The sequence below is a fragment of the Mycteria americana genome, chromosome 9 (genome assembly GCF_035582795.1).
Source record: "Mycteria americana isolate JAX WOST 10 ecotype Jacksonville Zoo and Gardens chromosome 9, USCA_MyAme_1.0, whole genome shotgun sequence".
NCBI classification, from domain to species: domain Eukaryota; kingdom Metazoa; phylum Chordata; class Aves; order Ciconiiformes; family Ciconiidae; genus Mycteria; species Mycteria americana.
Genome location: NC_134373.1, coordinates 25,561,024 through 25,574,770, shown reverse-complemented (window position 1 = coordinate 25,574,770; position 13,747 = coordinate 25,561,024). Strand labels below are relative to the sequence as shown.

Sequence of the window (13,747 nt, the reverse complement as noted above, 5' to 3'; positions counted from 1 at the left end):
GCAGTGTTGAACTCATGTTGCCATTGCTTCAGCTGCAAGCAGATGTAGCTGCACGCCACTGCCCTGAGCGTAGCTCTTCAGCAAAGGGATCATTTTGATCCATGATTCCCGACCCCGTGTTACGGTGCCGGTCATACGTGCACCAGCTAATACCACTCTGCTTCCCAATGTGCAGGAGAAGATGATTTGTGCTCTCGGGCCAGCTATCTGCCTGGCCCAGCAATTCGTTCCCAACAGCGGGTGATGCAGGCTGTCCGTGGAAAAGCCGACACACGTTTCACAAACCTCCTGGGTCAGAGAGGATGTCCTCCTTCTATGGATTGGTCTATAGACATTTTGAATCCATGCAAACGTTTATCATCTAGAATATCTTTGGAAATAAATCCTATGCCTTAACCAAGTGTTGTGTAATGATGTTTTTTGGCTTCTTTGGAGCCTGCTATCTCACTGTGCTTGCATGGGAAAAGTCAGTGAACAAATGCCCCATCTTCAGTTTCCCCAGTCATAATTTTGAAGTCCAGTATCACACTCTCCTCCATTTCTTTTCCCTAGTGAGGACTTCTGGTCTATTCTTTGTACAGAAGTAATTTCGTACCTTTGATCATTTTAGAATAGCCTTCAGCAGCTTGCTTATATTCCAAGCCCCTGAAATTGAGACCGGTCTATATGAGGCAGCACAAACCAGTCTAGGGTCAGGAACATGCATCCCTTCGCATCTACCTCCCAGATTAGAGTAATGCACATCAGCAAACAATACTTTATCAAATAGGTCTGATATAATTTGTGTATCAGATGTTGTAGTTGGATCATTCTAAAAACACAGATAGTGTCTCAGCGGTGAGGTGTGACTTGTCACGGTCCTCGTGCTTGAGCCCCACAGACCACCAGGCCCTGGGAGAAGGGCAAGTCCCACCCGGGCTTTTTATCCTGGCCTCTCATCATTCCCTTCCTGTCATTTCCTCTTGCGACAGAAAAGAAAATTAAAATGCTTCTATCAAGTGTATCCTTCCCTTCCCTCTGACCATATGTAGCTCTCCCAAAGGACTAAGAAAACATTCTCAAGTGGCCTTGCCTGTAAGTAACTGATTTTTCCCAACTCAAAAGCTGAAAGGCTGGCAGTGTCCATCCTTGCAGAAATGTTGCAATCGCAGGGCTTTGTACGAGAATGGAGCCGGGTGAACGACAGCGTATCGCCTGTCCTCCTGACACCCACCAGAAATGCTTACTCAACATGGTTTTTTCCAAAGAGCCTCAAAAGTCTTAAAGCTTTTGCAGAAGAGCAAAAAAGTCAAGGGCAGAAAGGAAAGAAGAGAAGGGAACATGTGGTATAAGCTTGCATTAGACATCCGCAAGCTATAGATAGAAGGTAAGGCCTGAATTTCTCTGTCCTTTTACCTACATTTTGGACAGCCTACATTCATTGCTCCGCTGTGCGAGTGGGCTCTCGGCGTGGCAGAGGCCATCAGCTATCTATCTTTCCTAAAACGGGCTCTGCTTCTGGGAAGAGGGGTACAACTCTGATAATTACGTAGGCAGCGAACAACTTTGCTAAGATTAATCAAAGGCGAGGTACTAATTAACAACTAATAAAAAAAAAATGTTATCTACACGCTTTTACATATGGAAGGAATTAAACCAGGAGATCAAACTCCAGCTATTTTTCACCCTTAAAAAAATCATAATTTTACTTTATAGAATACTAAATGTAGTGAAAATCTACCAGTAAAATCTATCAATTTAAAAGAACAAAGCCAAGACACAGAATTTTAAAGGCAGGTGTGCATCATGCAACCAAATTCAAGAACCTCATATAAAATCAATGCATTTAACGTACCGTTTGCCATTTAACTTTCGATTTTTCTGCTTCAAACTTGGCCACCTCTTTTCGGTCTTGAACTGACACCAGTAATTTCCATATACAAAGTAAAACAATGCCAATGAGAAGGATAGCAAGGGTGACACCCACCATTATCATTGGGATATTTGGAAGCTGTGGGCAATCTGTAGAAACAAAACCAATTATGACTGTGGATATCCAATCAATAAATTTTAGGCAATTAAAAACAGCCAAGAGGCATGCTGGGCTTCTCATTTGCTGCGAGCTGTGCATGCCTTTTCCTTCGAGTCCATGTTATTTTCCTCCTGCTAACTTGGCTAAAGGGTTTGTGAAACTGGCTGAAAAATATTGCATTAAAATGTTAAAAAAATTAATTGCTAACTTCTTCCACTGCTCTTTTACCGCATCGATCAGCAGCTGCTGGATGCGGACCCAGATTCTGAAGAGAAAAGTTAGAAAATTATTTTCAGACCTATGCCAATATTTAAATCTAAAAAACAGGGCTGAGTTGACAAGATTATGAATTTTACAATATTACAGCTGAAGCTCCACTTCAATTAACTGATACTCAGGGTGTTGCAGAGGAAGAGATTCTAGCGAGATCCGTGTCGGGTACAGTCACCCACGACCACTCAGGTTCGCCCGCGGGGCCGTGGCCACAGCACACCACTTTCAAGGCCCAGGGGCAGCACAGCAGGTGACAGCGAAGCGGGTTATTGCAGAGTTGTGGGAGGGCCACTACACACCGTTTAATGAACTGTGCCTTCCTTAAGATACTTCTTTCCCTTTTTCCCCCCAGACCTACTTAAAATACACAGTAAATGTGTTTAGTAAAGAGACAATCTTACCCTTGAATTCTTGAGTCTTAGGGGTGTAGTTTACAAAGGGATGTGCTTCTTTAGTACTAGCTTTGTTACAACCGTCTTTGCTGTAATAGTAACCTATACAAAACCAGACTACTGTTCTTATGGTAGAAGCTGCTTTTTTGCGCAGCAAAATCACTGTCATTCTCACATGTATCCTAGAGAAAGGCTACACAAAGGGTTAACACAGTAAACACCATTTGTGCCAACAGGACGAGGTTACCAATCTGCATGGCTTTCCCTAAAACGTAAATAACATTTAGCACTGAGACATGGGTGTGTCCAAAAAAAAAAAAAAAAGGCATTTTTATTGCCTGGAAACTAAAGTGTTTGGCAGCTGAAAAGTGGTGTCTGCGTTCTCTCCTGTCCTACGTGATTAGGAGCTTTAATGAAAAATCAGTCGTGAAACAGTAAAGAAGTAATGTTAAATGAAAGGATATAGAGAGATCTGTTGAATATCTGTTAGTTATGCAAAATATTCAAAACTTAATGATACTGCAACATTAAATGTAATTATAAATATATTTTAGAATTTCATTAGGTATACCCAATCAGATAGTCTTTTGGATATGTGTCCATCTATGAAGTATATGCCATTTCAAAGTGAATTACAGTTTTCTCATATAACGCAAATGACATTTGGTATCATCATCTTAGAATCACACAGGGCTTTAGAAAAATTAACTTACTCTTGCAGCCCAGGGATCATTCTGCCCATCTTTCATGAAAGGCCAAGTATTTATTTTACTACCGCGTTAGATCAGAACTTGAGGAGGTGCTCTTTTGGCTGGGCAGAGGAGAGCTACAAACACAAGGAGGTGCAGTGCTGCTTAAAAGAGCTCAGCTTCTAGATAGCTCACCCTGCCTGTGTTTTTAAATCAGATTTCACATAGAAAAAGCAATATTCACTGCTTACCTTTCTGTTCTATGCTATGAATGACTGTCCTTCCCTGTTCATCCATAGCCAGTAGAAATGTGGTTATACATTCATTTCCCCCCTGCAAAGAGCAGGGAATGGATTTATCCTCTGAATAATCTGCAGAGGGAGGGGAAAAAAGTCATTCATCAGACCAAATGAAATTTAACATGTCATAACAAGAGACACTGCTGGCATCATGTTTGTCACAGCCTCGCCTGTGGATGGGAAAGAGTGAAAGACAAAAGCAGAAATACCATCAGAATTTCTACTAGATGTAACGACTTTTCTTCCAACCCAAGCTTTGTTTTGTTTCCGATTTTTCACTTACATTTCCGAAGAGCCGATCCAGGTGGTGTCAATCTGCGCTGACCATCTAGTGCACCTTATTAATCTAGTGTACTGTGAATTTCAATAAATTGGAAGTGCTTCGAAGATGCTTAACCACCAGCTGTCTAGGAAACGTAATAGTCCCCAATTATAGGACAAAGTAAACAGTATGTTCTCTTTGGTTTACAGCTACTCCTACCCTGTCTAGATTATGTTTCAGAAGTAAGTATACATACATCAAACAGCAACGGATACTGTTAAAAGGGCTGCCATTTATTTCTTCCACAGTAGCCCTCTCAAAGATTAGAGTGTCCAGCACTGTCACAACAGTAAATACAGATTAATAACAGAAAACTGCGATTCTGGGATCTTTGTAATGTGACTCCAGGGGAAGCAGGTAAAAAGCGACCTGAGACAACAGTCTGCCCCCATTTATTTGTTTCTCCATTTCAGGTAGATCTGCACAAAAACTTAATCCATTTTTTTTCCCAGATGATTCCTAACTGGGAAATCTTTTCTGCTGAGAAAAGTTCATTCAAAGGGAACAGGGAGACAGGAGGAAGCTGGCTGTGAGGGATGATATAAAGCAAATAAGACGATCGAAAATTGAGACTACAGGTTGAGAGCCAGGAATGCCGTAATTTGGAGCGTAACCATTATACAATATTTTTAGAGAGCAAAAATATCGAACCTTATAACTGTGTGCGATAATACCTCTGGGGCTGAAGGCTTATTATGTTTCCATATAACCCATGATTTGAATAGCATTGGAAAGCTAGGTATGCTTTTCAATACCTTTTTAGAAAAACTTCTTAGGTTAATTTTTAGAGGTAAGAAAAAACAGTAAACTTCTCAAACATTTCTTTAAAAATAATTGTCACTCTCCATTATTTCTTATCCATTCAAAACTCTCACTGAAATTTCATAAGCAACTGTGCTAAAAAATCTTAAGTCCTCAAACATTAATAGGAAGAATAATGAAATATAAAGTAGGAATCAGACAGGAATATGGATTTTAAAGAAACCTATGGTATATAAAGAACTAAGTGCTCGCTTTTTTCTTTTTTTCGTATTGCTTATTATCATAAGGTTTGATCTTCTAGAAAACACTATTAAACACCATAGAAAATACGAAACTATAAATAGTTGACTACCCTACAGTCCTTTTCTCTGCTTAAGAAAAAGAGAATCACATCTGGTTGGATTTTAATGGAAACATGCTCTTGATTTGTGATAATCTTGTATTTAACCTATTGCCTGTCCTTGGTGGCAGAGCAATGTGTTATCTATCAAGGTGACAGGCAGACAAGACTTGCTGATTTAACAAGATTTGGTTTTGGTTAGAAGGGCCACAAACTGCAGACAGTGTACTGAATTAATGGCACTCATTGCTAGGTCACAATTCCAGTAACACTGTCACAAGTTTTGCAATATTTGTTGTTTCCCAACTCTTTTAAGCAAGCAGATCCAAAGAATATTAGCTTGCTTTTTAAAAAAAGAAAAAGAAGGAAAAGGGTAGTTGTTAGCTATCCTGAAGGCAGAGAAAAACTTGCAGGCATGTTCCAAATACCATCCAGAAGGCAGTAAGTGCAAATATATTAGTTATTTTTAATTTAATGTCATAGTTTGAGATGAAGGGGAGCAGAAATCTGATTACGTGCAAGGATGTAGAAATGAAAGCAAAGATGGCAGTTCAAGCTATTCAGAACCCAGCTTACACTTAGTATTTTTATTTCTCTGATGTTATTTTTAGGATGAGGGATCACTAAGAGAGACTATTGCATAGATAATTTTCAGTTCATCAGCAGAAAAATTTGCCTAGGTAGGTAAACTCCTGTAATTTACACCTGTGTAATTTTCTGCATTCTGCAGTGAATCATTATACTTTTCCCACTTCTGCCTGTAGCCTAATTCCATTAATTTCAATGGTATTTGAAATCACTGGAGTCACACTGGAAGAATTGGCTAACAGTGACAAGCTGGAGCCTCGAAGTGCGAAAGACTGTTTCCTAATAGATACTTAGCTAAAAGATTCAACAACAAAAAATTACTGTAAATTTAAATGTCATTATGCCCTTTCTTGTTTGTCTTTTGCTCAACAAAATGCTTTTTTTGAACAGTTTCATCTCACTTTGAGTCAGAACAACAGAGCAGCGCTGATATAGAGGTTTATTCAGGCTCCAGCATCCACTCTATTGCTGCACTGGGAATTTGTGCGCTGTCAACACTATGGGGTAGGAAAAACTCCGTTTCTCCAAGGAAAGCGTAACTGTTCCTGTTGGGCTTGTGGCAGGAGCAGCCTGGTGCCTTCTGGCCGGGGTGGTGGCAGGAGCCGCTTTTTAGGAATTGCGGTTCCTCCTGGGTAGCGAGTAGAGCAACAAGGGCTCCTCTTACACCCGTCTGGCCAAGGGGGGATTAGCCTGATTTAATATTCAAATATCAAAAATGAATGGAAATAAATATTCAAAAGCGATGCCTGCCGTGGAGATAAGCCCAGTTAAATGTGAAGCCATCAGCCCCTCCAGAGCTGCCGTGCCATCCCGCGCCCTGCCGAGAGGCGGAGAGGCTGCCCGCACCGCCGCCGTGCCAGTGACCCCGCTGCACCCCCGGCACCCACAGAACCGAAGCTGAGGAGGTGAAAGGCACGGCTCAGAGGCTAAAACAGGCATTCCCAGGAAACAGGACAACGTAAAGCCTATGCTTTTATCATCGCTCCACAGTTCCAGTCATTGTGTTGCAACGTACGCGTGCAAAAGAGAAAGTAAATCTTTAAGTGCTAATATTTTATTTAACCAAGAGCTATTTCTAGTTTTCAAAAAGCCTTGAAGCACTAAAGAAACTGAAATGTAAACCAGAAAGAAGCAGTATGCTACCGTATGAAGTTGCTCAATGATCTGTCTTAAATATTATGTGGTGGACTAGTTACACCACTTTCAAAAAGTTATTTTGTTTAGGTAATACAGTTTTGATTTTAGGATTTTTTTTAGTTATTAGTTTCAAGATTATGTTTTTCCCCTCAGAACTTCTTAACGAGGCTACCTCTATGCCAAAACCAATCCTTTGAGCATTAGGATGATTACACAAGCATTTAAGATGAAACACAGTTTGCTGCCTTTTTTTTTTTTTTTTTTTTGAGGGGTTAGGATGGGAACAGTTATCCAGCCTTCACTACAGCAGTTGCTGTAACTGCTGCAAATAAATTTTAAATCTAAAGAATTAGATGACAGTCCCAATCAGGGAAGCACAGGACATGAAAAAAAGGAAATAAGCAGGAACAGGAGGTGATGTTGTCCTGCTTATATTCCTGTGACCTCTGTGTGTGGGAACAGAGCCATATAACATTACTGTTCCTGCTCTTGATTAGTATTCATTATATTTGAAAGTAGAATGTCTTACATATTCCTAGCTACAAATATCTGCCACCTGGCAATAGCAACCTGAAAACTTTACTAACTACACAGATACAATAGAAGTACTCATATGTTTTTGAAGCTTGTAATGACATTTTCATATTTATTAGCAAATATTGATGTCTAGAAAGGCAAAGCATAATAATAATTTTAATAAAAAGACAGAATTAGAATTAGTTTTCCTTACAAGGGCAATATTTGCAACTTTTGAGCTCTGTGTTACAGAGTAAGGTCATCAAAAAACAAAAGGTGTAGCTTTGTTGGAAAGATGTGTATCAGTGAAATTTGTGCATGCATGCATACAGCTCTGGATGGGCTTCCAACAGTTTGCAGGCACAATCCTTAGATGTGCATACAGCGTTCTGCATTGTCATCCTAACTTCTACATTTGTCTGATTTAATGCTTATGTTTACATCTGTGGCGGGAATATATTGCACCTATGTCCTGCCTCACCTAACAATTGCAGTTTGCCATAGGATTGGGGTTAGAGTTGCCATAAGAATAAATACAGACTGCCTACTGTGCAGGCAAGCACCTTCCTCTGCAGGAAATAAGAAGACTTTAACGTAGTATTTCATTTAAAGTTATTTTTTTCTGAGCGTACTATTTTATTCAAGGTTAATTCCTGTGCTAGAAATTCCCATTGATGGAGGGCAGTTCTGAATTACGAGTAACTGGAAGATGTGCTTAGCCTTTAGGATACTAGGAATGTCTCAATAAAACCTGACAAGAAGCAGGACTTCTTTGCCACAGGTTAAAGGGCTGTGTCTAGTTGCCAACTGTAATCAAGAGTCTGCATAAGGACTAGTGTCAAGTTTTGCATTTGTATGATAAAGGAAGCCAAATGGGAACTCATGGTGCAGGCGTGACTTAACCTCAGGGGCTTTCATCAGCCACTGATTTGCAGGGACTGGTATTTATTAAATTCTGTCCTTTCTTACATAAACTACTTAGAAAGTAGGCGTGAGACACTGAGTTAATTAACCTGGAGGGGTAATACCAGCCCTGATCTGCATTTCCTACTTACCACAGAAGAACCATAGACAGACAGTAATTGCCTCATGATCCCTAATATAATTCCACGGCAGAAAAAAAAGGCTACTTTCAAATATAAAATTACTGAAAGTGGAAACTATCACTAATCACGAACACACAGAAAAGGAAGATTGAGTGTACCAACCCTCTGCAGTGCTGACAGTTGCATCAACCAATTTGCATTTTTCACTGCATTCTCCTGGTGACTTGTCATCGGAAGCCAAGTGACATTCCACACAGCTCCTGTGGAAAATAATTCAGCAGCTCATCAGTCTCTGCCTGTCACAAAGGAACAATATAAAAGCCCGTCCATATGCATCTGCATTTTAAAAAGAAGCTAAACAAAAGGTCTTGTGCTATGGATACAGTGGTTCTTAGAAATATGATAGGTATTGCCACTAAAAAAACCCCCAACCAAAACCAAAAAAATCCACCTGAATAAAGGTATTGTGGATAAGCTCTCTCTTGCCCTCTTTTCTCTCCCAGCTTATTAGCTACCAGACAGAACCCCAGGCAACATTATTCATGGAGGTCTATCAAAGACATGGGGTTACTTACACATAACATTCATTTTCAAAAATAAATATCCTGAACTAAGCTCACGCTAAATACCAGCCGAAAGAACGCCTATCAGATGAACAATATCTGAAATCGACGTCAGAGAGATCAAGCTGGGGCACCTACTCTAAGTCTTCCTTTGTTGAAAGTCTATTGAATAATGTATTAAAACACTATTCAGGTGTCTCTGCAGATGTCTCTTGGATGTGATTACTTGTCTCAGGAATTACTTACTTAGATGCTAATTATACTAATGTAATTTATTGGAAAATTATTTACTTTATTTAATGGTGGAATGACAGAAATATTATTTTAAAAGACAGAGTATAAACCAATTCCTTTAGAAGTCTCTGAAAATCTTCCCAGAAATTCAGTGAGGATTTTAATAAATCCAGAGTTCATTCATGGAAAAAGGAAACAATGAACGGAATTCAGATATGAAAATTTTTGATGCAAAATGTATCTTGCTGATTCTTCACAAATAGCTTCAGCCAGATTGAGGGGCTGAGGCTCTGAGAAGCAGCCTGAAGGACTGACTGCTTAAAGAAAAGGAAAGGGAAGAACTGCAACAAAACATCCAAAAAAACCCTGGCCATCTCCTGTTGCATTGAGTTACATATATCCATGGGAATATGCTGAGGCTGCTGAGATTATCTTCATGGGATGGAGATGACCTTATCACTCACTCTGGAGATGGTGAATAGTAAAAGTGAGCGGGTAATGGGATAGCCTCTATCTCATGGAGACAAATTCAGTGTTGTTGTTGGTTTTGTCATATTTGCCATGTTTCTCATACTACCCTTCTTTTTCTCAGCTCCCTAGCCATTAATCTCAATCCCCTCTGACCTGGTCTTTCAGCTCTCTCAGTTACCCTACTCAGGTATTCCCAAAGTTCTCCTCTTTTGCCTTTCCCTGCCCTGCATTTCAGCAAGGGAAGTGACTGCAACAGAGAGAAAAGATCTAACGCTGCGTACAATATACATGTTTAAATAGGCTAATGTAATGCCCAACGTGTAACTTTATATTTCTTATTCTCTGCCAAACTGGGCAGAGCAAAGCAGCAGCATTGTCCTTCGTGTTTAGAGCAGTTGCATGCAGAAGTTCGCTTTACTTAAAGCTTTGAACAAACTGTTTGGCTTGGTTTTGTAGGTCCAATTTAGCACTAACATAAATGACGATTAAATCACATGCCACAGAATAGCTTCTCATCTCAGATATAGTGTAGGCTGCAATGACAGTCATGAAAATACAGTGGCGGAGAGCTGGTATGGAAGAGAAATGGGCCTCAACTCTAAATAAGTAGACGTGACATCGTCATGAAACATTAATGCAACTTACACTGACTCGGCGCTCAGCAAGCAAAACCAGGGTCATTAATAACATGTATTCTGTGAAGCCTAATTCAACTTCTAGCTTAAATTTCTACTGAAGCCTGCTCATTTTGGACTGATTTTAGCCCTGCAAGAGCTCACGTAATACAAGCATAAGCATGGGTGTACTTAGAATGGTCAGCTTTATGTCACACATATGTTTGGTTGCTTTTCCTATCGTGCACCGTAGCATACACCATGCATCACAGCAGGAAAGCTACATAGATTTTGTATGCTCAGTGAACAGAAGACACTTCACCATTTACAATCAATTTATCATCAACTTATGCATGACATACAGCTACCCACTGATTTCATCCCCAGACTATGACCTAGTTTATCATAAGTTGGGCCTCTTTAATTCAGCCAAGCTTAACTGAATTTGGACTATGAATTTGCACATGTGTAAAGCTTGAGCAGACAGCGTGACCTTATTAATCCATATGCATGAGAACGGTAATACAAATGCCGAATTTTTTTATGAGTCCTCATTTTTGCTGTAGCAGTTATGCTGGGATGTTTTCATTCTGTACTGTGGACTGGAAGGAGGTTCATCTGTTTTTGTCTGATGTTATCATATAAGGCCACCATTCTGTTTAGTTGTACAGCCAGGGACAGCAGTAGAAATGTGGTATTTTACTTGTGCTGCTTGAAGGTGATTAAATGGTTTTCCATAAAGTTCTTTTGTATAAGAATAATGCTGGTAAATGGTTGATGTACGAGTTACGACTACTCCTCTCAAAGGGCAAAGAAGCTCTTGGGTTCTGGTCTGTAAATCCAATTTACAGTAGCGGCAGTAGGCACACTGCTGAGGCAGTATAGGAAATAGATACCTGGATGATACAAACATCAGAGATGTAAAACCAGCACATTACCGCCTGGAACTGCAAGGGTCACCGCAGAGAGGGCATTTTTCACATGTTTGACCTGAAGCCCCCGGATGGGTGCAAGCACACGACCCACAGATGCATTCGCCTCTCCCACTGCACAGCGTCCCATCCTCAGCAATGCAGGCGCTGGTGTCAGTTGTGCAATTACAGTATTCACCAGTCCATCCACTGTGGCACATGCATTCCCCACAGTCACAGTCACCGTTGCCTGGAAAAACATTTATTATGCTTCAAATCAGTCTCTTAATAAGAATCCGAATGATGGCCTTTAAAATCATTCTCCTTAATAGCAGATATTTTCCCCTCTCCAGCTCTTCTCACTCTCAGACATCCTTCTTCCTCCCCCAACATTTTCAGTTTAAAGCCAGAGGATCAAATTTTCACTTAGGCTGGCTCTAAGCCAGTGCAGCTCCATTCTCTTTGCTGGAGTCCTCCACATAGATCTTATCTCCCAACAGTGCACAACCTAATGGGTAAATCCGCTTTCATTTATAGCAGCATGATTTCAGCCTATCTATTCAGCACAATCTCATTCCTCGTTCCTGCCAGTTTAATGCTATTCCCATTGTTTCAATAGAATCACTTCTGATTTATAATGGTATAGCCCAGAAAAAAAATTATAAATACAAATTCTCAAATTCTGATTGTATCTTACTAAGATAAACCAAGAATCATTGAGGTTACTGGGTTAAAATTATAAAAATATCAGAATTATCCTAAAAGTGATTAATGAAGATTAATTAATTAAGGTGGCTATGCTTTGATAATTATGTCAGAGTGAAATTGTACACTGGCTAACGCCAATGTGCTTACCTAAACTTCCTTGGAGCTACAATCATCTACAGCCATTAAAAGTCTGACCCAGTGTGATGGTAGCTGATACGCTCCAATAAAGCCACGCCAACTTAGACTAGCTATGGAGTGGGTAAAGGTGTCTCATTTTAAAATTTGAAAACAGGGTTAAAAATTGTTTCTTGTTTTAAGTCTAAAGATCATTCAGAAATAGTAAATTACACTTTATACAGGATTGACTGCAACTGAAAAGATGATGAAAATATAGACTCAGAAGCTCATAGCTAAGAGGGAGAGAATAAAGCTCTAAAATGCAGACACTCTAAATAGCGTCAAGGGACCGTACCTCCACACTGGAGCCCTCCGTGTCTCACACACGAGAAGTCATCGCATTCACAGCGCGGCCCGTAGACCTTTCCGTAGAGGGATGGGTGGCAAACGCACTGCCCGCAGTAGCAGTCGCCTCTCCCGCTGCAGGAGCTCCGCTCTGCCGAGCCCTTGCAGGAGCTGGCGCTGAGGACGCTCTCGTCGCATTCGCAGCGTGGCCCCACGTACCCCGGGCTGCAGACGCACACCCCGCACTCGAACGATCCTTTCCCTTTGTTGCATTTTGGGCTGTTCGTCTCAGCCTTCGCCTGACAGTTACAGCTGCACTGGGGATGAAGTTCGATTTCCAGCGTGTCACTGAGCCCCACTGGTTTTATCACAATATGCCTTCTGGTTTTTTCACAAGAGGAGAGACTTACAGTCACATTGAAAGAGACCTGGAAGAGAAGACGGTGGCTGTTCAGGGCTGCAGCACACGTAGCTCTGCAGGGTACTCTGGAAGCACGTGCAGAGGACAGAACAAGACGGTCGTAGATACCGCCTGCTTTTTTGTAACTTGTCTGGAGGAAGATTATTTAATAAAGAGCAAGCTCTCCACCTTGGTGTCCTAAATTCTCTGGACTTCATGTCTTTTGAGAATTTGTTCGTTACTTACCGTGTCTCCCACTTTCACATGAGAGCATTTCCTCTGATGTGGAAAAAAGGTCCCGTTGTTACAGATGGCCGTGAAAGAGAGATTGAGCCCTTCTGTCTCTCCCAAGACCTCCAGCTCCACCTCGGACCTCAGCTCCTTGAAGGAGAAAGGCGTGAGATGAATGGACCGATAACACTGCCAAGCGCTGCTAATGCTCCACGTCTGGGTAACGTGGACTGTAACTTATCCCGACTTACACAGGAGTAAATTTGTGGGTTTGGCACTTTATTTACAGTCTTCTCTATTGCAAGAAAAAAGGGAAATGAGCAAAACAAAGCAAGTGCCAACAGAACCGGCTTTTAGTGGAAAGCAATGGTGGTATTAGTTTAATATCCGCTATTGTGGGGCTTATTTCCTGCCCTTGCAGGAGAATAAATTCAGTCTTTTATTAAATCAGCTTTCATCACTAAGTGCTCTGCTGACTGATACAGGTTTTCCTTTAGCTCTGGTCTTACTGAGGAACGGATTTGTGTCCCTGATTGCGTTGCTAGCACTGGGCTTTTCCTGATTAGCCAATATTGCTCCCTCTATCTCTCCCGGTAGAATCAAACCTCACAATCTTTCTCACGGCGGGGCAGGCTCCGAGCTCAGTTTTGCCTCCGTGCGGGGCCTCCATGAGTTAGCCCGACATTTCCAGGACCAGAGCCAGAGTCGAGTCCCACGGTGAGCTCCCGCAGCCAAGGGGCTCGCTCCCTTCCTTTCTTCTCCAGATGGAAATTCCTGC

The 13,747-nt window shown here is 41.1% G+C and overlaps 1 protein-coding gene across 1 annotated transcript in view; it reads right to left on the bottom strand.

Moving 5' to 3' along the window:
- ITGB6 (integrin subunit beta 6) overlaps nt 1-13,747 on the bottom strand; it is a 32,893-nt gene that overhangs the window by 892 nt on the left and 18,254 nt on the right. The window contains exons 9-14 of the mRNA XM_075511806.1: nt 12,985-13,119; nt 12,349-12,766; nt 11,196-11,418; nt 8,538-8,635; nt 3,617-3,736; nt 1,835-2,001 (exon numbers count right to left, since the gene is read on the bottom strand). Of these exons, the coding sequence (XP_075367921.1) occupies nt 1,835-2,001; nt 3,617-3,736; nt 8,538-8,635; nt 11,196-11,418; nt 12,349-12,766; nt 12,985-13,119 (1,161 nt within the window). The remainder of the gene's footprint in view (nt 1-1,834; nt 2,002-3,616; nt 3,737-8,537; nt 8,636-11,195; nt 11,419-12,348; nt 12,767-12,984; nt 13,120-13,747) is intronic.